Source organism: Macaca thibetana, chromosome 1 (genome assembly GCF_024542745.1).
Source record: "Macaca thibetana thibetana isolate TM-01 chromosome 1, ASM2454274v1, whole genome shotgun sequence".
NCBI lineage: Eukaryota > Metazoa > Chordata > Mammalia > Primates > Cercopithecidae > Macaca > Macaca thibetana.
In genome coordinates this window covers 27,710,929-27,735,077 of record NC_065578.1, presented here as the reverse complement: position 1 = coordinate 27,735,077, position 24,149 = coordinate 27,710,929, and the positions used below count along the sequence as shown (strand labels likewise).

The window sequence follows — 24,149 nt, the reverse complement described above, 5'->3', positions numbered from 1 at the left end:
TTTACAAGAACTACCTAGAATTATGTTTCTAAATGCTCCCACTCTCCCTGTTATAATGATTATGTAAGCAAACTACTTCAATAGCAGGAACCTATTAATAGTTCATTCCTCTATTTCTTTCCCTACTTTTCCTGATTAACTGGTTGTGTTTTGTGAAAACTTTTTTCCAATCACTTGCTCAAGTGGTTTCTATACTTTTAATGTTAAAAATTTTACACAGGAATTCTGCAAGTTTTATGTGATAATCAGATCCATATATGCGCATGCAATTATTCAGGACTACTAACTGTATTTCATACAGCATATCTTCAGAACTTATAAACTTCTTGACCTTTTAGGGCATTTTGGAAGACATATTGCCAATTTTCCTTTTGGCCTATTAATCTGGGGAGTTATATTAGTTACAACTATGTAACTATGTCTTTGGGATCAGAGATAATAACACAAAAGAACTGCTGAATCAAACAAGTTTCTACATGCACAGGTCATATTAGTATTTGAATCTACATACAACTTTACACTAAAAGATTACACCGCAAAAACCTCCAACATTACTGATCTTCGTTTGTGCTAAACAGTATTTTAACTTTCACTCCATTTTATAAATCCTATACCTCCCCCTTCAGTGAAAAATAAAGTTAGTCTCCACAGATGTAGATGTAGCTCAACTCAAAAATTTCCTGACTCAGCCGAGCATGGTGGCGTACACCTGTAATCCCAACACTTCTGAGAGGTCGAGGAGGGCGGACCTCTTGAGCTTAGGAATTCAAGACCAGATTGGGCAACATAGTGAAACCCCCGTCTCTACAAAAAACACAAAAAATTAGCCGGGCATGGTGGTCCCAGCTACTTGGGAGGCGGGCAAGATCACCTGGTAGGCTGAGGTTGCAGTGAGCCGAGATTGCACCACTGCACTCCAGCCTGGGTGACAAGAGTAACACTACGTCTCAAAAAAAATTTTTTTCCTAACTCCAAAATAGTTCTGATAATCTAAGAACCCATAAACTAGAGAAAAGAAAGAGATCCAGTCCTCCAGCACTGAATGAAGTTCAGGTGACTATTTTTTAGAGAACAGGTCTTGTTCTGTCACCCAGGCTGGAGTGCAGTGGCTTTTCACAGGTATGATCGTAGATAGCTCGCTGCAGCTTCAAACTTCTGGGCTCAAGAGATCTTCCCGCCTCCAGGTGATTTTATATTAGAACTTTCCCTATCACACTAATCCAAAGTTTTCTGGGGTGAAAATTCAGATTATTTAACACTTGCAAGAATTCCTAAATTCTGCACTGCTACTACATTCTTGGTAAGGAGGAAGATAATTATTCATGCATATGTTACTGCCAGTAATCAGTATTACGTTCTCAATACAGTATGTTTGCTGACATTACAGAAATGGGAATCTCAACAGCCTCGGACATTTTCAGTAACTGTTCTGTAACACATTAATAGGTATAAAGGAGGTGAACCCTCAGAGCATGAGATTTCCTGATAGAGGGCAGAGAAAAAATACAGGTATTAAGAAAGTGAATCCTCGGCTAGGCGTGGCGGCTCACGCCTGTAATCCCAGCAGTTTGGGAGGCCAGGCAGGTGGATCACCTGAGGTCAGGAGTTCAAGACCAACATGAAACCCCGTCTCTACTTTAAAAAAAAAAACAAAAAAAACAGGAAAACTAGCTGGGAGCGGTGGTGCACACCTGTAACCCCAGCTACTCAGGAGGCTGAGACAGGAGAATCGCTTGAACCCGAGAAGCGGAGGTTAGAGTGAGCCAAGATTGCGCCACTACACCCCAGCGTGGGCGACAGAGCGAGACTCAGTCTCGAAAAAGAAAAAAGAAAGTCAATCCTCAGAAAATGGGATGTATTGGTAGAAGGCAGAAAAAGAATATACTACATACACCCTTCGATCAGATATGTAAATAGTTAACTACTCACGGGCCTTGCCTGTGGACTCAAGTAAGGTTCAAAATCATCATCGTTTAATCCGTCCTTTTGATGTACAGATCCATTTTGTACTAAAGGAAAAAAAAACTCAATTAGGAGTGTCCGAATCCTATAATCTTCCTCTCAAATTAGTCCATATATGCTAACTAGAGAAAAACCTTACTAGTTAACAAAGCATGTAAGATTGAACTTCAAAAGGGTAAGAGATGAGAGTGAATGCTGAAGCGATAGTCGCCAGTGAAAATGTCCCCCTCCACCCAGAGCAAGTTGATCTAAAAAGGTCATTTTATTGGCTCCTCTGGATTTCCATTCCCTCCCGCTTCCCCTCCCCCATCACATGAGCGTACTTCCAGAGAGTGATCCACGAGGATGAAAAACAAAGGCCTTTTAAGACCTACAGGAAACTAAGGACCTGGAGCGTTTCAAAACCCAATCCACCCCCAACCTTAATGAATTACTCCTTGTTAGCGAAAAAGCTGTTCGCCAGCTGCAAGAACACACCGAAAGGGTCAAATACTTCAGTGTGCGGCACCTGCGAACTAAGCGGCTTCCGAAAGGTCCTCCGCCCGGGGCGCTTCCCGGAGACCCCGCCCCCACCGCCCCGCGTCCCCCTCCCGGCCCAGGGCCACCGGCGGAGCGGGGCTTACCTTTGTTTCCTTGACCTTTTGGTCTCTGCAGGGGAAGGAAACGTCGCCGAGCAGCAAGTTGTCCAAAGGAGAAATGGAAAAGGAAGAACAAATTAAGGCAGGGCCCGAAGGGAGAATAAAGGAGCAGGCCCGAGGGGAGGCGTCAGGAATGGTAGTGAGGAAGAGGCTGAAAATGGGAGGCGGGGGAGAGCGCCAGGCCCGCGGGGCAGGGAAGAAAACGCGGCAGACGCGCCAGCTGCAACGCGAGGAACCCAGGGCTTTAAGGAAGGGGAAGGAAACAAGGAAGGAAAACGAGGCCCGCTTAGAGAAGGGAACGCGGCGCGGCCCGGCCCGTGGGCTCCAAGGCCCGAGGAGAAGCGGGAAGAGCAGGCTAAGGGCGAGGCGCCGGGCGCGGCCGGCCTGAGAGGCCCGAAACCCGGCCCGCGAGAGGCGCCGCCTCGGCTCGGCCTGCCCGGGGGCGGCTGGCCCGGGCCTAGTCGGGCTCCTTCTCGCCTCACACAATGGCCGAGGCATGCGGGCCGGGCCTGTACCTGCTCCAAGAGGCTGCTGGCCGACATGGCTCTCGGATCCTCGCGGGCGGCGACGGCGGCGAACTCTCCTCAGCGCGGCGGCGGTGGCAGATGAGCCCCGGCTGCGGGAGCAGGCGGCGGCTTTTGTCCCTGACACTCGGGGGCCTCGGCGGACGCAGCGGAGACACAGCGCGCGGCTCAGGCTCCGGCTCCGACTCGGCGACGCTCTAGCCCAAGAGCTCAACGCCCGTCTCTATGCTTTTACGCGCGCGCCCGCCCCTCACCGCCGAAAGCAGAGCGCCGAACAGCGGAGGCGGACGGCGCGCGCGGCGCGAGCGCTGACTCTCACATTCACTCACCCACGCGGAAGGGGCCTGGCGCGAAGCACCCCGGGAAGGGAGAGGCCGGCCGCGGCGCCCTCTGGCGGATTGGAGGAGCGGAAGCTGTGCTCACGGCCTCCCCGCCCCCACCGCCCCGGGATTAAGGCCTAGGGGGTTGGGGACGACCAGGGTCGCACCACGAGGTTTTTGACTAACACCTGGAAAGACTAGCTTTGGCTTCAGAAAAACGACAAAAGCCGGTTTCTCAGTGAGGGAGGGGCCTCCAAAGCCCGCGAGACCTTAAAATGAACCTGCCTCCCAGCTGCAAGTGATACCCCACCCCCATCTGGGAGGTAACCCGACCCCTGGGGAGTCACACCGCCCTCAGGGAAACTTCTTGGGGGCCCTGTCCGGGAGTGACTCGCCCCCGCCCCCCGCGAGGGGCTTGGTCATCCTCCTCTGTTAGCAGACTACAGAAAGAGTACCAGAGAGCAAAACGCTCACTGAAAGAATCCAGTCTCCTGCAAAAGACGTTCACTCCTTAGCATTGCAGGAAGGAGAATCTACAATTTATTTTCGGGGAAATCGGTGGACCCCAAGATAATCTGTTCAACTGTGGACTTTATTTCCAAGAAAAATACACCTCACGCATCTACACAAAACTTTCAAGGAGTCCGGAGAACCTATGAATCGTAAGGACCTTAGGGAAGCAAGGAAATTAACATTATTGAAATACCAGCTGTGGGTCAGGCTTTTTTAGGTATTTTCAAACACATTAAAGTCTTTCGACAACTTCAAAATCGCTATCAGTCTTTCGGTTTTTTACGACTGGAAAAACAGAAAGGTTAAGTAATGTGCCCAAGTTTACAAAGCTGTTAAATAGCCAGGTCTGACACTAACATAATGGTATCTCTCTACCCCTATGAGAGACTCTATGTTAGGGAACCAGAATCTAGGGGAGATGCAAAGGATGGGCAAAAATATTTTCAATCAGAAGCAAAGCCAACTCATACAGGAATACCTGATACTAGGAAACCCCATATAATAGCTTTTGTTATTGCAAGTATGTCGTGGTAAACAGGTAACTAATGCACTAATTGTCAACCTCATACTATCCACACGCTGGATGGATATAGGAGGCTTGGGTGGTCTCCGTAGTAAAATAAATAACATGGCATCTTGGATTTAACATAATAATTTGGTCAAAGTGCTCAAAACACTTTTTTTCCCCGCTCATAATCACATTTATGGTAGGAATGAATAAGGTCAGGCGCCAAAGGTGAAGGACTTTTAATGGAGACAGTAAAATGTCAAGTCTGGGAGCACAGATTCCATCAAGGGAATAGAATAAACCTAGTAATACTTCTTTTTAAAAATACTCGGCCATGGCAGGTGTGGTGGCTCACGCCTGTAATCTCAGCACTTTGGGAGACCAAGGCGGGTGGATCATGAGGTCAGAAGATCGAGACCATCCTGGCCAACATGGTGAAACCCCAACTCTACTAAAAATACAAAAATTAGCCAGGCGTGGTGGCATGTGCCTGTAGTCCCAGCTAATCGGAGGCTGAGGCAGGAGAATCGCTTGAACCTGGGAGGCGGAGGTTGCAGTGAGCCAAGACCGGGCCACTGAACTCCAGCCTGGGGAACAAAGCGAGACTCCGTCTTAAAATAAAAAAAAAAAAAAGGCCAGGCGCGGTAGCTCACACCTGTAATCCCAGCACTTTGGGAGGCCGAGGTGGGTGGATCACGAGGTCAGGAGATCAAGACCATCCTGGCTAACATGGTGAAACTCCGTCTCTACTAAAAATACAAAAAATTAGCCAGGGGTGGTGGCGGGAGCCTGTAGTCCCAGCTACTCGGGAGGCTGAGGCAGGAGAATGAACCTGGGAGGCGGAGCTTGCAGTGAGCCGAGATCGCGCCACTGCATTCCAGCCTGGGTGACAGAGCAAGACTCCGTCTCAAAAAAAAAAAAGATAATCAGCCACTTAGCTCCATGGCCCAGATTTATGTATAAACTGTAAGCAGTTGCCTATACTTACCCTTGGAGGCAACATGGCATTGTAAAAACAACATTAGATGAGAAGTCATATGCTGGGAGACAAAGGGTCTAAATACTGGTTTCCCCACCCAGATATGCAATACTGGGTAAACGACTAAACCTTTCTTAGATTCCCTCATTTGATAAAGGGGATAATGGATAATGATACCTACCCAACAGGTTTGTCTTTAAGATAAACTTAACAAAAAAAAAAAAAAAAAAAAAAAACAGCCGGGTGTGGTGGCTCACACCTGTAATCCCAGTATTTTGGGAGGCTGAGGCGGGCAGATCACCTGAGGTCAGGAATTCAAGACCAGACTGACCAACACGGTGAAACCCCGTCTGTGCTAAAAATACAAAAATTAGCTGAGCATGGTGGCGGGCCCCTGTAATCCCAGCTACTCGGGAGGCTGAGGCAGGAGAATCACTTGAACACAGGAGGCGGAGCTTGCAGTGAGCGGAGATTGCGCAATTGCACTCCAGCCGGGGTGATAGAGCAAGACTCTGCCTGAAAAAAATAAACAAAACAAGTAAAATTAATTTTTTTTAAAAAAGCTGACATTAAAGCATGCGTGGCACAGTGTAAGTTCATTTCCTATAATCCCATTAAGTGATTTAAGTAAAAATTATTTCCCTCCAATAATATCTTTATGGTACCAGGGGTTTTGATTAGTTCCTTTGGGATGACTTTCTGTTTGCCAGAAGTTCCCAGTTAAAATGCAAATTACCCTTGAGAAAAGGGTAATCTCTAAACCTGGATTAGTTTACCATGATGGCTTTTAACAGGCCCCTAAAGAAACAGAACCCAGAAGACTGATATATTTAATCACTGGAAAGAGAGAGGGGAAGTTGGAATATGTGGTGTCATTTCATGGTTTGAAGAAAATAATACTATACTGGAAATGTTTAGGTTCTAGTTTCAGCTCTGCCACTGGGTAAATGAAGCATTCAATCTCTCTTTCAACAAATATTTATTGAGGGCCAGGCAGTGTGCTGGGGAGAAAGTTCATTTCTCCTTGAAGCAGACTAGCCAGGGAAACTGAGACTATGCAAATAGCTTTCAAATTACAGTTGTGGAAAGTGCAATGAGGAAGTACAGACAGGTATAACCTCCTCAGAGTAGCCTCCTCCCTGAGGAGATGAGCTTCAGCTAAAACATGAAGGATGAGGAGAAACTGGCCAGGCAAGGAGAGAAGGGAAACAAAAGAACAACATGTGCTGGCCAGGCACAGTGAATCAGGGCTGTAATCCCAGCACTTTCGGAGGCCAAGGTGGGCAAATAACCTGAGGTCAGGAGTTCGAGACCAGCCTGGACAACATGGTGAAACCCCGTCTCCACTAAAAATACAAAAAAAATTAGCTGGGCCTGGTGGCAGACACCTGCAATCCCAGCTACTCGGGAGGCTGAGGCAGGAGAATTGCTTGAACCCGGGAGGCAGAGGTTGCAGTGAGTTGAGATCGCGCCGTTGCACTCCAGCCTGGGGGACAAGAGCAAGACTTCCTCTCTCAAAAAAAAAAAAAAAAACACAACATGTGCAAGGGCCCTGAGCAAGGAAGGAACTTGACACTGGTGAGGAACTGAAGGAGGCCAGCATGATGGTGCACCATGAGAGAGAGGGTGGCAGTAGATAATACTGGGGAACTGGGCAGAAAGGAGAAAAATAAGTTGGGTGTGGTGGCATGCACCTGTAGTCTCAGCTACTCGGGAGGCTGAGGCAGGAGGATTGCTTGAACCTGGGAGGCTGAGGTTGCAGTGAGCCAAGATCACACCACTGCACTCCAGCCTGGGGAACACAGCAAGACTGTCTCAGAAAAAAATTTTTAAAAGGCCAGGCGCAGTGGCTCATGCCTGTAATCCCAACACTTTGGGAGGCCAAGGCGGGCAAATCACGAGGTCTGGAGATCGAGACCATCCTAGCTAACACGGTGAAACCCCATCTCTACTAAAAATACAAAAAATTAGCTGGGCATGGTGGCAGGCACCTGTAATCCCAGTCACTCTGGAGGCTGAGGCAGGAGAATCACTTGAACATGGGAGGCAGAGCTTGCAGTAAACCAAGATCGCACCACTGCACTCTAGCCTGGGCAACAGAATGAGACTCTGTCTCAAAAAAAATAATAATAATTAATTAAATTAATAAATAATAATAATAAAGCGTTAATAGGAGTAGAGCAGACTCTGGTTTACATTTTAAGAAGTTTACGGGCCAGGCGCGGTGGCTCAAGCCTGTAATCCCAGCACTTTGGGAGGCCGAGACGGGTGGATCACGAGGTCAGGATATCGAGACCATCCTGGCTAACACGGTGAAACCCCATCTCTACTAAAAAATACAAAAAAAAACTAGCCGGGCGAGGTGGCGGGCGCCTATAGTCCCAGCTACTGGGGAGGCTGAGGCAGGAGAATGGCGTGAACCCGGGAGGCGGAGCTTGCAGTGAGCTGAGATCCTGCCACTGCACTCCAGCCTGGGCGACAGAGCGAGACTCCGTCTCAAAAAAAAAAAAAAAAAAAAAAAAAAAAAGAAGTTTACGGCCGGGCGCAGTGGCTCAAGCCTGTAATCCCAGCACTTTGGGAGGCCGAGACAGGCGGATCACGAGGTCAGGAGATCGAGACCATCCTGGCTAACACGGTGAAACCCCGTCTCTACTAAAAAGAAAATACAAAAAACTAGCCGGGCGAGGTGGCGGGCGCCTGTAGTCCCAGCTACTCGGGAGGCTGAGGCAGGAGAATGGCGTGAACCTGGAAGGTGGAGCTTGCAGTGAGCTGAGATCCGGCCACTGCACTCCAGCCTGGGCAACAGAGGGAGACTCCGTCTGAAAAAAAAATAAATAAAAAATAAAAAAATAAAATAAAATAAAATAAAAAGAAGTTTACTCCAGTTGCAGTGTGGGAAGTAGATTTAAGGAGAAGAGTGTAATTTAGGAGTTACAAAAGTATTGCAGTAAATTCAAGCCAAAATAATAATAATAATAATAGTGGCAGGCTCTAATGTAGTGGCAAGGAAGACAGTGAGAAGTGGACAAAATTGTGTCCAGATGCAGTGGCTCACACCCCTAATCCCAACACTGGGAAGCCAAGGTGGGAGGATCATTTGAAGCCAGTAGTTTGAGACTAGCCTGGGCAATATAGGGAGCCTTCCGTCTGTAGAAAAAATAAGTAAATAAGCTAGTTGGGTGGCTCACGCCTGTAATCCCAGCACTTTGGGAGGCTGAGGCCGGCGGATCGCAAGGTCAAGAGATGGAGACCATCCTAGCCAACATGGTGAAACCCCATCTCTACTAAAAATACAAAAATTATCTAGGCGTGGTGGTATGCGCCTGTAGTCCCAGCGACTCGGGAGGCTGAGGCAGGAGAATCACTTGAACCTGGAAGGCAAAGGTTCCAGTGAGCTGAGATCGCACCACTGCACTTCAGCCTAGCGACAGAGCAAGACTCCGTCTCAAAACAAACAAAGTACATAAATAAATAAAAGAAGTAGACAAAATTGAGAAGGTAAAATGAGGAGTCTCGGTGGTTGATTGGATTGGGAGGGAGGACCCTGAAGGAGAAGTTGGTATCAAAGATGATAACTGGTTTGATTTGAGCATTTGGTCAGGGGACGTATGGGTTTTCTGGTGTGGGGAATGCTGGAGGAGATTTGCTGGGGAGCAGGGAGGTCATAAATTTATCTTTGGACATGCTGGGTTTCAGGAAAACATAAAATATCAGATCAAAATGTTCTGTAGAGGCCGGGCATGGTGGCTCATGCCTGTAAACCCAGCACTTTGGGAGGCCAAGATGGGAGGGTCGCTTGAGCCTGGAAGTTCAACACCAGCCTGGGTAACATAGCAAGACCCTGTCTCTACAAAAAAAAAAAAATTAAATAAGATAAAAAAATTAGCCAGATGGCTGGGCGTGGTGGCTCAAGCCTATAATCCCAGCACTTTGGGAGGACGAGGCAGGCAGATAACAAGGTCAGGAGTTCGAGACCAGCCTGGCCAATATGGTGAAACCCGGTCTCCACTGAAAAAAAATAATAATAATACAAAAATTAGCCGGGGGTGGTGGCGGACGCCTATAGTCCCAGCTACTCAGGCGGCTGAGGCAGGAGAATCGCTTGAACCCGGGAAGTGGAGGTTGTAGTGAGCCAAGATCGGGCCACTGCATTCCAGCCTGAGAGACAGAGCGAGACTCTGTCTAAAAAAAAAAAAAAAAAAAAAAAATTAGCCAGATATAGTGGCACACACCTATAGTCTCGCCTACGCTGGAGGCCGAGGTGTGAGGATCGCTTGAGCCGGGAGGTCAAGGCTGCAGTGAGCTATGGTCATCCTACTGCACTCCAGTCTGGGCAACAGAGAGAGATGCTGTTTCAAAAAACAACAAAGAAATGTACAATAGACAGTTAAACAGTTTAGGGCTCAGAGTGAAAAACAAGGCTGGGAATCCAAATCGTAGAGGCTTTGGTATACCGATGTTAAAGTCAAAGGAGTCCTTGAAATTTCTTCAGAAGAAAGGGAGAAGAGTAAGACCCAGCACCAAACCAGAGAGATCGAAGGGAAACCAGGAGAGTAAATCATTTCCTCACTCAGAGTCTATTTCCAAGACCGTAAAATAAGGAAGATGAGTTCCAAAAATAACCCCTTCTATTTCTACCATTTTAGGCCTCTGATGGAAACCAAAGAGATCGTTCTGGATATATGAAGGCTGTGGCAGGGGGTGGAATGAGAGAGAAACTACATAGGAAGGGGAAAGGGGAAATTTTACATATGCTTCAGAATTTTGCCATGGGTTGGACTGGGTCCTAGAGTTTCAATCACAAACTTTCCAGCCTTCCAAAGCTCTTCTCAGGAATAATAGACTTCATTGCCCAAGTCATTCCATTAATATATCAGGAATAGAAGAGACCACTGGTGAGAATTGTTTATATGTCTCACACAACTGACAATGTGAAAACACTTAAAAATTTCTGCTGGTTTTCTGTGGTGTACACAGTGTAGGATGCTTGTCCCTCTCTAGCCCTGTGTATTTCTCTTTTTTTTTTTTTTTTTTTTTTTTTTTGAGACGGAGTCTCGCTCTGTCACCCAGGCTGGAGTGCGGTGGCTGGATCTCAGCTCACTGCAAGCTCCGCCTCCCGGGTTCACGCCATTCTCCTGCCTCAGCCTCCCCAGTAGCTGGGACTATAGGCGCCCGCCACCTCGCCCGGCTAGTTTTTTGTATTTTTTAGTAGAGACGGGGTTTCACCGTGTTAGCCAGGATGGTCTCGATCTCCTGACCTCGTGATCCGCCCGTCTCGGCCTCCCAAAGTGCTGGGATTACAGGCTTGAGCCACCGCGCCCGGCCTAGCCCTGTGTATTTCTCAAGCATTGATTGCCAGGCAACCCCAGTCACTCCAGTCACACTGAAGTCACACTGAACTTTTTAAAAGATTTATTATTAGCCAGGTGCAGTGGCTTACGCTTGTAATCCCAGCATTTTGGGAGGCCTAGGCGGGTGGATCATGAGGTCAGCAGTTCAAGATCAGCCTGGCCAACATGGTGAAACCCCGTCTTTACTAAAAATGCAAAAATTAACTGGGCATGGTACCACATGCCCGTAACCCCAGCTACTCGGGAGGCTGAGGCAGGAGAATTGCTTGAACTGGGACCTGGGAGGCAGAGGTTGCAGTGAGCCGAGATTGCACCACTGCACTCCAGCCTGGGCTACAAAGCGAGACTCCATCTTAAAAAAAAAAAAAATACATATATATATATATATATATATAATTAGTTTTTTGTGTGTATTTTTTGAGATAGGATTTTGCTCTGTCACTCAAGCTGGAGGGCAGTGACACAATCTCAGCTCACTGTAGCCTCGACCTCGTCCTCCTGGGGCCTCAGCCTCCTGAGCAGCTGGGACCACAGGCACAAACCACTATGCCTGGCCAATTTTTTATTTTTTGTAGAGACAGGGTCTCTATATTGCCTAGGCTGGTGTCAAACTCCTGGCCTCAAGCAATCCTCCTGCCTTGGCCTGCCAAAGTGTTGGGATTATAAGCATGAGCCACCATACTCTGAACTCAAAAAAAATTTTTTTTTCCCCAGAGCCTGTAATTTTGCACATGCAGTTCTTTCTGCCTGAAATGACCTTGCCATCTTCCCTATCCAATTGCTATCTTCCTTCAAGATCCTGATCAGTGAAGCATTATTTCTGCCTCCAGGCAGAAAGAAGGTGCTGTTCTTTGTTCATCCATAATATTGGTCATATTTCCTTATGGAAACTTATTTTAGTGTATTAGAACCATCTGTTTACTTCAATATTTCCCTTTTATTGGTGGAGGGACATCTTGGACTCAGTTGAGAATCTAATTAAAGTAATGAATCTTCTCGCTGGAAACAAACATACACCCAAATTTTTGCCTATGACCCATCTCATTGACTACTCTCTCCCCAAGCCCACCCACCACTAGGACACTAGGTGAAAAAAAAACTAGTTCACATATTGCTAGGCCTGGCACGGTGGCTCACACCTGTAATCCCAGCACTTTGGAGGCTGAGGCTGAGGCGGGCGAATCATTTGAGACCAGCCTGGCCAACATGGTGAAACCCCGTCTCTACTAAAAATACAATAATTAGCTGGGTGTGGTGGCGCATGCCTGTAGTCCCAGCTACTCGGGAGACTGAGGCAGGAGAATCGCTTGAACCTGGGAGGCAGAGGTTGCAGTGAGCTGAGTCCATGCCACCGCACTCCAGCCTGGGCAACAGAGCAAGACTCTGTCTCAAACAAACAAACAAGCAATCTAGTTAACATATGGCCCCTCTAATAAATCTACAACTGCTTAAAGGACAAAGAGGCCAGGTGCGGTGGCTCACGCCTATAATCCCAGCACTTTGGGAGGCTGAGGTGGGCAGATTACCTGAGGTCAATAATTCGAGATCAGCCTGGCCAACATGGTGAAACCCCATCTCTACTAAAAATACAAAAATTAGCTGGGTGTGGTGGTGGGTGCCGGTAATCCCAGCTACTTGGGAGGCTGAGGCAGGAGAATTGCTTGAACCCAGGAGGCAGAAGTTGCAGCGAGCCGAGATCACGCCACTGCACTCCAGCCTGGGCAGCACAGCGAGACTCCATATCAAAACAAAACAAAACAAAAAGACAAAAAACATTTTTTATTATAAATCTTTAAATCCAATGCTAAGTAAATGTTTGAATTAATCTGTTATCTCGTTCATTTTCAAAATTCTCCCTAGTAATGTCAACCCACATTTTACAGATGAAAACCTGGTGGGGCCAACAATTGCGTTAAGAAGTTAAATGTACAGTTTAACTAGCTTAGTGGGATGTTAAAAGAAAAGTACTATGGAAACCAAAATCATTAGGTAAATTGATAATTGGCTTTTTAATGTGCAGGTGTTTTATAAATCTCTGAATAGAGGTATGAAAAGAGCAATGTAACAACCAGACTAAAGGAAGAAAGAACTTGCAGCTGGGCCAAGTGGCCTTAAGCCACTAGGAATTCATGGCTGTGCATATTCAAGGGACACTGTTAGAGACACATAGGGCAGAAAAGAACATGAACGAAGAAAGAACCACCATTAAAAGACCCTTGAACATTCGACTGGAAAAAAAAAATTCGACTGGAACTTTAGAAGTGAGAGCAGAAATTTTCACTTGTCCTCCAAGAAGTGAGAAAGGTAATGACAACGTAATGAGTGTTTCTTTTCTTTTTTTTTTTTGAGATGGAGTCTCGCTCCGTCACCCAGGCTAGAGTGCTGTGGCGCAATCTTAGCTCGCTGCAACCTCCGCCTCCCAGGTTCAAGCGATTTTCTGCCTCAGTCTCCCAAGTAGATGGGATTACAGATACATGCCATCATGCTCAGCTAATTTTTGTATTTTTAGTAGAGACAGGGTGTCACCATGATGGCAGAGCTGGTCTCAAACTCCTTACCTCAAGTGATCCACCTGCCTCAGCCTCTCAAAGGGCTGCGATTACAGGACAGAGCCACGAGGCCCGGCATGTAATGAGTTCTGCATAAAGCTAAATTTATTCAGTTGAGAGAACTTTTCTTTATCCTGAGATTATTTATTTCTTTTTTTTTTTTTTTTTTTTTTTTTTGAGACGGAGTCTCGCTCTGTAGCCCAGGCTGGAGTGCAGTGGCCGGATCTCAGCTCACTGCAAGCTCCGCCTCCCGGGTTCACGCCATTCTCCGGCCTCAGCCTCCCGAGTAGCTGGGACTACAGGCCCTGCCACCTCGCCCGGCTAGTTTTTTGTATTTCTTAGTAGAGACGGGGTTTCACCGTGTTAGCCAGGATGGTCTCGATTTCCTGACCTCGTGATCCGCCCGTCTCGGCCTCCCAAAGTGCTGGGATTTCTTACCTCCTTGATGTCAACATATCCTTTCTTTTCAAATGATGGCAATGTTGCAAGATGAAATGAGATAAAAAATGAAAAAGAAGAAAAAGAAAATCACATGATCGGCCGGGCACGGTGGCTCACGCCTGTAATCCCAGGACTTTGGAAGGCCGAGGCGGGCGGATTCCTTGAGCTCAGGAATTTGAGATCCGCCTGGGCAAAGGGCGAAACCCCATCTCTACAATAAATACAAAAAAAATTAGCCAGGTATGGTGGCACACGCCTGTGGTCCCAGCTAGTTGGGAGGCTGAGGTTGGAGAATCACCTAAGCCCAGGAGGTCGAGGCTGCAGTGAGCCAAAATAGTGCCACTGTAGCCCAGCTTGGGCAAACCAGAGTGAGACCCTGTCTCAAAGAAAAATAAAAATAAAAAGAAAATGGCAATTAGATTCGGCAATTAAAAGAAAATCCTTATTTCACAAAATATAATGTTGGGAAGCTCGTGTTGGTCTCCAAGACATGTTTTGTTTTATTGATACATGAGATCTATAAGTCTGAGTATCACTGTACTAAGGAACAGCGTACCATCTCAATCTAAGACAATAGGCTTGAGAGAAAAATGGAGCACAAACAAGATTTCTGGAGATAGTGCCAAGGGAAAATGAAGCCAAGGAGCCTCTGGAAGGCTGGTCCAATTTTATTTTATTTTTATTTTTTATTATTTATTTATTTATTTATTTTTTGAGACGGAGTCTCGCTCTGTCGCCCAGGCTGGAGTGCAGGGGCCGGATCCCAGCTCACTGCAAGCTCCGCCTCCCGGGTTTACGCCATTCTCCTGCCTCAGCCTCCCGAGTAGCTGGGACTACAGGCGCCGCCACCTCGCCCGGCTAGTTGTTGTTTTTTTTTTTTTTTTTTGTATTTTTTAGTAGAGACGGGGTTTCACCGTGTTCGCCAGGATGGTCTCAATCTCCTGACCTCATGATCCGCCCGTCTCGGCCTCGCAAAGTGCTGGGATTACAGGCTTGAGCCACCGCGCCCGGCCCGGCTGGTCCAATTTTAGCTGGGTGTGGTGGCATATATCTGTAGTCTCAACACCTAGGAGGAGGTGGGAGGATGACTCCAGCCCAAGAGTTCAAGGCTGCAGTGCCCTATGCACTCTAGCCTGGGCAACAGAGAGACCCTGGCTCTAAAAAAAAGAAATTTAGCTGGGCGCGGTGGCTCATGCCTGTAATCCCATCACTTTGGGAGGCCAAGCTGGGCGGATCACGAGATCAAGAAATGGAGACCATCCTGGCCAACATGGTGAAACCCCGTCTCTACTAAAAATACAAAAATTAGCTGGGCGTGGTCGTGTACACCTGTAGTCCCAGCTACTCAGGAGGCTGAGACAGGAGAATCGCTTGAACCCGGGAGGCGGAGGTTGCAGGGAGCCGAGATCACGCCACTGCACTCCAGCCTGGGGACACAATGAGACTCCGCCTCAAAAAAAAAAAAAAAAAGAAAGAAAGAAATTTAAATCTGTGCAAAGAAAAAAGTTACATAGGCCAGGTGTGGTGGCTCACACCTGTAATCCCACCACTTTGGGAGGCCAAGATGAGAGGATGGCTTAAGCCCAGGAATTTGAGACCAGACTGGGCAATATATTGAGACCCCATCCCTTTTTCTTTTGTTAAAAAAAAAAAAAAAGGCCAGGCGCAGTGGCTCAAGCCTGTAATCCCAGTACTTTGGGAGGCCGAGACGGGCGGATCACGAGGTCAGGAGATCGAGACCATCCTGGCTAACACGGTGAAACCCCATCTCTACTAAAAAAATACAAAAAACTAGCCGGGCGAGGTGGCTGGGCGCCTGTAGTCCCAGCTACTCAGGAGGCTGAGGCAGGAGAATGGCGTAAACCCAGGAGGCGGAGCTTGCAGTGAGCTGAGATCCGGCCACTGCACTCCAGCCTGGGCGACAGAGCGAGACTCTGCCTCAAAAAAAAAAAAAAAAAAAAAAAAAGACTAAATACGTTCCCAAATAAAATATCGTGAGTATACAATGATTCATTGAAGGGTTCCTTTTAGGTATTAAGCTTCTCTAGTACTTTTAAAGACTGTTTAGCCAGGCTCAGTGTCTCACACCTGTAATCCTAGCACTTTGGGAGGCCAAGGTGGGTGGATCCCTAGAGGCCAGGAGTTTGAGACCAGCCTGATCAACATGACAAAACCCCATTTTTACTAAAAATACAAAATATTAGCCGACGATAGTGGTAATCCCAGCTACTCAGAAGGCAGAGGCAGAGAGAATCGCTTGAACCTGGGAGGCAGAGGTTGCAGTGAGCCGAGATCGTGCCACTGCACTCCAGCCTGGGCAACAGAGCAAGACTCTGTCTCAAAAAAAAAAAAAATAGGGGATACCAAAATAAATATGTCTGCATATCTGCTTTTGTAATAGGAAGTGGCAGGGTCTGTGAAGATGTCATGTCCTAAGACATGTGTCAGTTCCAGTCAAGTGTTACTATGAGGAAATATGAACCCACTGTTGTCAAGCCTTCTGGTGGTAATTTTTTTTTGTTTTTGTTTTTCTTTTTTCTTCTTCTTTTTTTTGAAACGGAGTCTCGCTCTGTCACCCAGGCTGGAGTGCAGTGCAACAGCGCGATCTCGGCTCACTACAACCTCCACCTCCTAGTTTCAAGCGATTTTCCTGCCTTAGCCTCCCGAGTAGCTAGGATTACAGTTGCGCACCACCACACCTGGCTAATTTTGGTATTTTTAGTAGAGACAGGGTTTCACCATGTTGGTCAGGCTGGTCTTGAACTCCTGACCTCGTGATCCACCCACCTTGGCCTCCCAAAGTGCTGGGATTATAGGTGTGAGCCACCGCACCCGGCCATTTTGTTTTGTTTTTGAGATAGGGTCTCACTCTGTCACCCAGACTGGAGTGTGGTGGTACAATCATGACTTACTGCAGTCTGGACCTCCTGGACTCAAGTGATCCTCCCACCTCAGCCTTCTGAGTAGATGGGACTACAGGCACGCCATCACCACATCCAGCTAATTTTTGTATTTTTTTTTTTGTAGTGATGGTGTTTCACCATGTTGCCCAGGCTGGTCTCAAACTTATGGCCTCAAGCAATGGTACCAACTGGGCCTCTCTTTTTTTTTTTTTTTTTTTTTTTTTTTTTTTTTGAGACGGAGTCTTGCTCTGTCGCCCAGGCTGGAGCGCAGTGACCAGATCTCGGCTCACTGCAAGCTCCGCCTCCCGGGTTCCCGCCATTCTCCTGCCTCAGCCTCCGGAGTAGCTGGGACTACAGGCGCCCGCCACCTCGCCCGGCTAGTTTTTTTTGTATGTTTTAGTGGAGACGGAGTTTCACCGTGTTAGCCAGGATGGTCTCGATCTCCTGACCTCGTGATCCGCCCGTCTCGGCCTCCCAAAGTGCTGGGATTACAGGCTTGAGCCACCGCGCCCGGCTCCAACTGGGCCTCTCAAAGTGCTGGGATTACAGGCATGAGCCCCCACACCCGGTCCCAGGAACATTCACAGAGGCATTATTATAGTAGTCCGAACTGGAAACTACCCACCGTTAGTAGGAAGGATCATTTGTGGCAAAGTCACATGTTCTATGTAGCAGTGAGAAGGAACTAACTACAACTTCAAACAACATTATGGATTAATCTCAACAATAATGTTGGCCGGGCGCGGTGGCTCAAGCCTGTAATCCCAGCACTTTGGGAGGCCGAGACGGGCGGATCACGAGGTCAGGAGATCGAGACCATCCTGGCTAACACGGTGAAACCCCGTCTCTACTAAAAAAATACAAAAAACTAGCCGGGCGAGGTGGCGGGCGCCTGTAGTCCCAGCTACTTGGGAGGCTGAGGCAGGAGAATGGCGTAAATCCGGGAGGCGGAGCTTGCAGTGAGCTGAGATCCGGCCACTGCACTCCAGCCCGGGCGACAGAGCGAGACTCCGTCTCCAAAAAAAAAAAAAAAAAACAATAATGTTGAGTGAAGAAAGCCAGTCATAAAGAGCTCAAAAAGAGGCAAAAGAAAGATATAGTTTTAAAGAGGTAGGTAGTGGTTACCCTTGCAGGTGCGGTGCTGGTAATTTATTTTTTCTACTCTAGAAGCTGGTTTCATGGGTGTTGACTAGCCTTATCAAGTTGTACAGTTATGATTTGTATTCATTCGTGTATACATGTTCAATAAAAAATAAAAACACAACAAAAATGTAGGTCAGGCTGGGCGCGGTGGTTCATGCCTGTAATCCCAGCACTTTGGGAGGCCAAGGCGGGTGGATCACCTGAGATCGGGAGTTCCAGACCAGCGTGACCAACATGGAGAAACCCTGTCTCTACTAAAATATAGAAAATCGGCCAAGCTTAGTGGTGTATGCCTGTAATCCCAGCTACTTAGGAGGCTGAGGCAGGAGAATGGCTTGAACCCAGGAGGCGGAGGTTGCGGTGAGCCATGATCGCGCCATTGCACACCAGCCTGGGCAACAAGAGAGAAACTACATCTTAAAAAAAAATGTTGTGGCCGGGCGCGGTGGCTCAAGCCTGTAATCCCAGCACTTTGGGAGGCCGAGGCGGGTGGATCACGAGGTCAGGAGATCGAGACCATCCTGGCTAACATGGTGAAACCCCGTCTCTACTAAAAATACAAAAAACTAGCCGGGCGTGGTGGCGGGCGCCTGTAGTCCCAGCTACTCGGAGGCTGAGGCAGGAGAATGGCGTGAACCTGGGAGGTGGAGCTTGCAGTGAGCCGAGATCGCGCCACTGCACTCCAGCCTAGGTGACACAGCGCGAGACTCCGTCTCAAAAAAAAAAAAAAAAAAAAAAAAAAAAAAAGTTGTAATCCCAGCACTTTGGGAGGCTGAGACGGGCGGATCACAAGGTCAGGGGATCGAAACCATCCTGGCTAACACGGTGAAACCCCGTCTCTACTAAAAATACAGAAAAAAATTAGCCGGGCGCGGTGGCGGGCGCCTGTAGTCCCAGCTACTCGGGAGTCTGAGGCAGGAGAATGGCATGATCCCGGGAGGTGGAGCTTGCAGTGAGCCGAGATAGTGCCACTGCACTCCAGCCAGGGGGACAGAGCAAGACTCCGTCTCAAAAAAAAAAAAAAAAAAAAAAATGTAAGTCAGTCTTCAGGCTGAATCATGGCTGTGGGCATCCAGTTTACTTTATAATGTATAGACATCTTTCTTTTTTTTTGAGGCGGAGTCTCGCTCTGTGCCCAGGCTGGAGTGCAGTGACCGGATCTCGGCTCACTGCAAGCTCCGCCTCCTGGGTTTACGCCATTCTCCTGCCTCAGCCTCCCGAGTAGCTGGGACTACAGGCGCCGGCCACCGCGCCCGGCTAGTTTTTTTTTTTTTTTTTTTTTTTTTGTATTTTTTTAGTACAGACGGGGTTTCACCGTGTTAGCCAGGATGGTCTCGATCTCCTGACCTCGTGATCCGCCCGTCTCGGCCTCCCAAAGTGCTGGGATTACAGGCTTGAGCCACCGCGCCTGACATGTATAGACATCTTTAAGAAAACATCAGAGGGCCGGGCATGGTGACTCATGCCTGTAATCCCAGCACTTTAGGAGGCTGAGGCGGGCTGATCACTTGAGGCCAGAAGTTTGAGGCCATCCTGGCCAACATGGCGAAACCCCGTCTCTGCTAAAAATACAAAAAATTAGCCGGGCGTGGTGGGGTGTGTCTGTAGTCCCAGCTACTTGGGAGGCTGAGGCAGGAGAATCATTTGAACTCGGGAGGTGGAGGTTGCAGTGAGTAGAGATGGTGCCATTGCACTCCAGCCTCAGCAACAGAGCAAGACTACGTCTCACAAAGGAAAAAAAAAGAAAAAGAAAAAGAAAATATTAGAGACTTTTTTTTTTTAAGTAAACTTTGAGGCTGGGCGTGGTGGCTCACACCTGTAATCCCAGCACTTTGGGAGGCCTAGGCAGGTAGATCATGAGGTCAGGAGATCGAGACCATCCTGGCTAACACGGTAAAACCCCGTCTCTACTAAAAATACAAAAACAAAACTATCCGGGTGTGGTGGCTGGCACCTGTAGTCCTGGCTACTAGGGAGGCTGAGGCAGGAGAATGGCGTGAACCTGGAAGGCAGAGCTTGCAGTGAGATGAGATTGCGCCACTGCACTCCAGCCTGGGTGACAGAGTGAGACTCCATCTCAAAAAAAAAAAAAAAAGGAAACTTTGAAATCAGGTAAATTCCTTCTATGTGTGCTTTCTTTATTTTTTATTATTTATTTATTTATTTATTATTTTTTTGAGACGGAGTCTCGCGCTGTCACCCAGGCTGGAGTGCAGTGGCCGGATCTCAGCTCACTGCAAGCTCCGCCTCCCGGGTTCACGCCATTCTCCTGCCTCAGCCTCCCGAGTAGCTGGGACTACAGGCGTCTGCCACCTCGCCCGGCTAGTTTTTTGTATTTTTTTTTTAGTAGAGACGGGGTTTCACCATGTTAACCAGGATGGTCTCGATCTCCTGACCTCGTGATCCGCCCGTCTCGGCCTCCCAAAGTGCTGGGATTACAGGCTTGAGCCACCGCGCCCGGCCGTGTGCTTTCTTTAGAGTATCTCCTACAAAGCCCAGTGAGGAAGCTCTCTCTGGGTCCTTACTCAGCCTCAGGTTTACCATTATATGCGATCCAAACCTATTGTTCATTCTTGTTCTCAAACTAGAAAAATAAATCCATGTGTTTATGTATTGTTACTCATACTGGGCTGAAGTAAGTTACCCAGGAAAACAAGGTATGTCTAAGCCTGGGGCCATGGACTAGGGGTAATCAATCAGGTGTAGAAGATAGTTTTTTAGAGTCTGTTTGTCTTAGGGGAACTTGCCTAATGTCACTATGTAAGCACATCGCAAAAGGGCTTCAATTCAGGTGACTAACGGTGTCAGCAAGGTTGTTGTAGTTAGTGAAGACTGCGGTCTATGAATGTATGCTCAGGTTTGGGTCCTGGGGGTGGCATTACTTTAGTTGGGAAGAGATGATCATCTCAAGAGTTGAAAGAGTTGGCCGGGCGTGGTGGCTCACGCCTGTAATCCCAGCACTTTGGGAGGCCGAGGTGGGCGGATCACAAGGTCAGGAGATCGAGACCATGGTGAAACCCCGTCTCTACTAAAAATAGAAAAAATTAGCCGGGCGCAGGGGCGGGCGCCTGTAGTCCCAGCTACTCGGGAGGCTGAGGCAGGAGAATGGCGTGAACCCGGGAGGCGGAGCTTGCAGTGAGCCGAGATTGCGCCACTGCACTCCAGCCTGGGCGACAGAGCGAGACTCCGTCTTAAAAAAAAAAAAAAAAAAAAAAAAAAAAAGAGTTGAAAGAGTTACTGCCATGGCAGGAAGGCAAAGTTACTAACATGGCAGAATTTGGGAACTAAATCATGGTTCCCAAAAGAGCTAAAGAAGAAGGATGATGTAGGTGTCTGGATACGGGAGTCTGAGGCAAGTAGAACCTTCTAGAGGAAGTCAAATTGCCTAACTCAGGGCTAAGGTATTCCAGGACTTGGGAAGGAAACCTGGAAAGGGCTCAAATAGGGCTGCCTAAGAACAGAAATTCTAGGGACAAAGAGTCCAAATCTTTTTTTTTTTGATACAGAGTTTCACTCTTATTACCCAGGCTGGAGTGCAATGTCACGATCTCGGCTCACCGCAACCTCTACCTCCTGGGTTCAAGTGATTCTCCTGCCTCAGCCCCCCAAGTAGCTGAGATTTACAGGCATGCGCCATGCCTGGCTAATTTTGTATTTTTAGTAGAGACAGGGTTTCTCCATGTTGCTCAGGCTGGTCTCGAACTCCCGACCTCAGGTGATCCGCCCACCTCGGCCTCCCAAAGTGCTGGGATTACAGGTGTGAGCCACCGTGCCCAACCAAGAGTCCAAGTCTAACATAATTACACCACACCCTTGAGGTCCCTGACAACCTTGGTTGTTATGGCAGTACGTTTCAGACTACACAAAAATTTCCCAGGGAGGATTTCCCAGGGAGGAACTATCCTGGAGTAAGGGATGTGCTGCACCTCCAGGAAAGTGATCAATTGTACTAGGAGAGTTGTCTCAAAATGCAGGAGCTAGGCTAGTGTATGACATTATGTCTCAGAGAGGACGAGTTCCTCAGGAGTACTGCCCAAGGTGAATCACAACCTCAAGCCTTATTTTCTGAATTCAACCTTTCCTTTGTCCTTTCCATCTCTTTGATAGTACTAAAACCTGGATGCTGTAACTCGACTACTAATTCCACATTTCATGCTTGACTTTTACTATCTTCATAATCAACACTCTCCACCATAGTCTTACCTTTAATGCCTTTCATGAAATGGGATAAAATGCTACTAGTGGGTGTACAAACTACCTGAACTGAATATTAATTTTCCAGATGTTTGGATTAACATTGGTCCTCCTTCCCTAATAAGGACAGAGGTGCGAAAGAACCTTCATATGAAGTGGCTTTGAATCTTGAATATTCATGTTTATTGTCCATTTTTTACTTCAGAATGACTGGTATTTTTAGGAGTGGGTGGAGCTTGGAAATTGAGAAAGGGAAGAGAACAAGGCAGGGACTAAACAGGGACATGGCCAACACAAGACAGTGGTACAGTTGACTCTCAGGCCTTCGTGGAAACCATATGGCAGAAAGGCTTGGGGCATTTACCCTTTGCCAGCTAGACTCCAGTCCTGCACTGGATTCAACACTGGGTCCCATATGATGGAAACTTGGAGAAGCCCATGCATGACTCAGCGTTCTCCAGTGGAGAGACTGCCCGTGTTGCTGACTCTGCCTTGCTCTGCAGGCAGAAGCAAGAGACTGAAGACTTTTTCTCTAGAATAAATAAGCCCAATTACTTGAAAATCAACCAGTACAATAAACCTAGCCAAAAGTGGTCTCTCTTAAATGAGCTTAGGTATATGCATTCTCCAGGAAGATCTCCCTTATTTGCTGACCCCACCTCCACACCCCTAAGCTGGGTTAGACGCTTCATGCTTTGTTCTCTCAGCTCCTAGCCAATAGCCCTATCACACACAGCACTTATCCCAGTAGCATTTGTTTCAGTACCTCAGTAGAGGAGAGCTGCTTGTTTGTACCTTTGGCAGTCTGCTGAAACCTATGAACCAATTCTTAAATAATGTTTTTCAAAGCATAAAATAAAATACATAGGATTACAAAGGAAACCAATTATAATGAAATGTGTAGTTTTGGTTTTCTTTTTTTTTTTTTTTTTTTTTTTGAGACGGAGTCTCGCTCTGCCGCCCAGACTGGAATGCAGTGGCCGGATCTCAGCTCACTGCAAGCTCCGCCTCCCGGGTTCACGCCATTCTCCTGCCTCAGCCTCCCAAGTAGCTGGGACTACAGGCGCCTGCCACCTCGCCCGGCTAGTTTTTTGTATTTTTTTAGTAGAGACGGGGTTTCACCGTGTTAGCCAGGATGGTCTCGATCTCCTGACCTCGTGATCCGCCCGTCTTGGCCTCCCAAAGTGCTGGGATTACAGGCTTGAGCCACCGCGCCCGGCCTAGTTTTGGTTTTCTGAGCTGGGGGTGTTGCTCTGTTGCCAAGGCTAGAGTACAGTAGCACAGTCATAGCTCACTACAGCCTTGAACTCCTAGGCCCAAGCAAAATCCTCTTGCCTCAGCATCCTGAGTAATTGTGTCTACAAGTGTGAGCCACAACACTTGACTAATTTTTACATTTTTTTTTGTAGAGATGGGGTCTAGCTATGTTGACCAGGGTAGTCTTAAACTCTTGGCCTCAAGCAATTCTGCCTCAGCCTCTGAAGGTGCTGGGATTCTAGGTGTGAGCCACCGTGCCTCGTGGAAATACGTATTTCTTAACTCCAGACATCTGGAGTATGAATTCCTTGAGTGCAAGGACTATGTCTTCATCTCTCTACTGTCAGTGCCTAGCACAAAGCCTGGCACATAGATAGTTCTTAAAAATGTTTATTCAATGCATGAACAGAAAGATAAATGGCTATTACCAAGTCAGCCTAAGGAATGGTTCATTGCAACTGCTTATGCACATACCAATGGCTTGCATATGTCTCACCCCATCTAGGATCATCTAGACCAGGGCTGTAAGGGAACCCACATTCAACAACAGATGCCATAATATCTAACAATAATGACAGGCTATTGGAAGACCGGGAAAACAACAAAGCTCATGTATTTCACCAGCTGGAAAATTCATCTAGTAAACAGGCTGTTTGAGGAAATCTCTTGACTTTGGAAGCATGATGCACACACTACCTTAAAACCCTGACCAATAGCTCTGATGGAGGAAAGAACGGAACCTGAGCTAGCATGTTGGTATTCACAAGGGCTCTTCTGTCCTGAATTGGTCCTCTCATCTCTGGGAAAGAGAAAAGTGTCCCTACAAACCACAATACGGATGAGATGTGCCTTCCTAGATTCAAGTAG

General features: G+C 47.6%; 2 protein-coding genes across 2 annotated transcripts in view; one reads left to right on the top strand and one right to left on the bottom strand.

Annotated features, from left to right (window-relative positions):
* Positions 1 to 4,212, bottom strand: part of YTHDF2 (YTH N6-methyladenosine RNA binding protein F2) — a 36,330-nt gene extending 32,118 nt beyond the window's left edge. Inside the window, exons 1-3 of the mRNA XM_050795071.1 lie at positions 3,116 to 4,212; positions 2,586 to 2,610; positions 1,930 to 2,009 (exon numbers count right to left, since the gene is read on the bottom strand). Of these exons, the coding sequence (XP_050651028.1) occupies positions 1,930 to 2,009; positions 2,586 to 2,610; positions 3,116 to 3,142 (132 nt within the window). The 5' untranslated portion in view covers positions 3,143 to 4,212. The remainder of the gene's footprint in view (positions 1 to 1,929; positions 2,010 to 2,585; positions 2,611 to 3,115) is intronic.
* The window catches only part of LOC126958026 (dnaJ homolog subfamily C member 8), a 614,804-nt gene that overhangs the window by 33,470 nt on the left and 557,185 nt on the right, over positions 1 to 24,149 (top strand). The window lies entirely within an intron of this gene.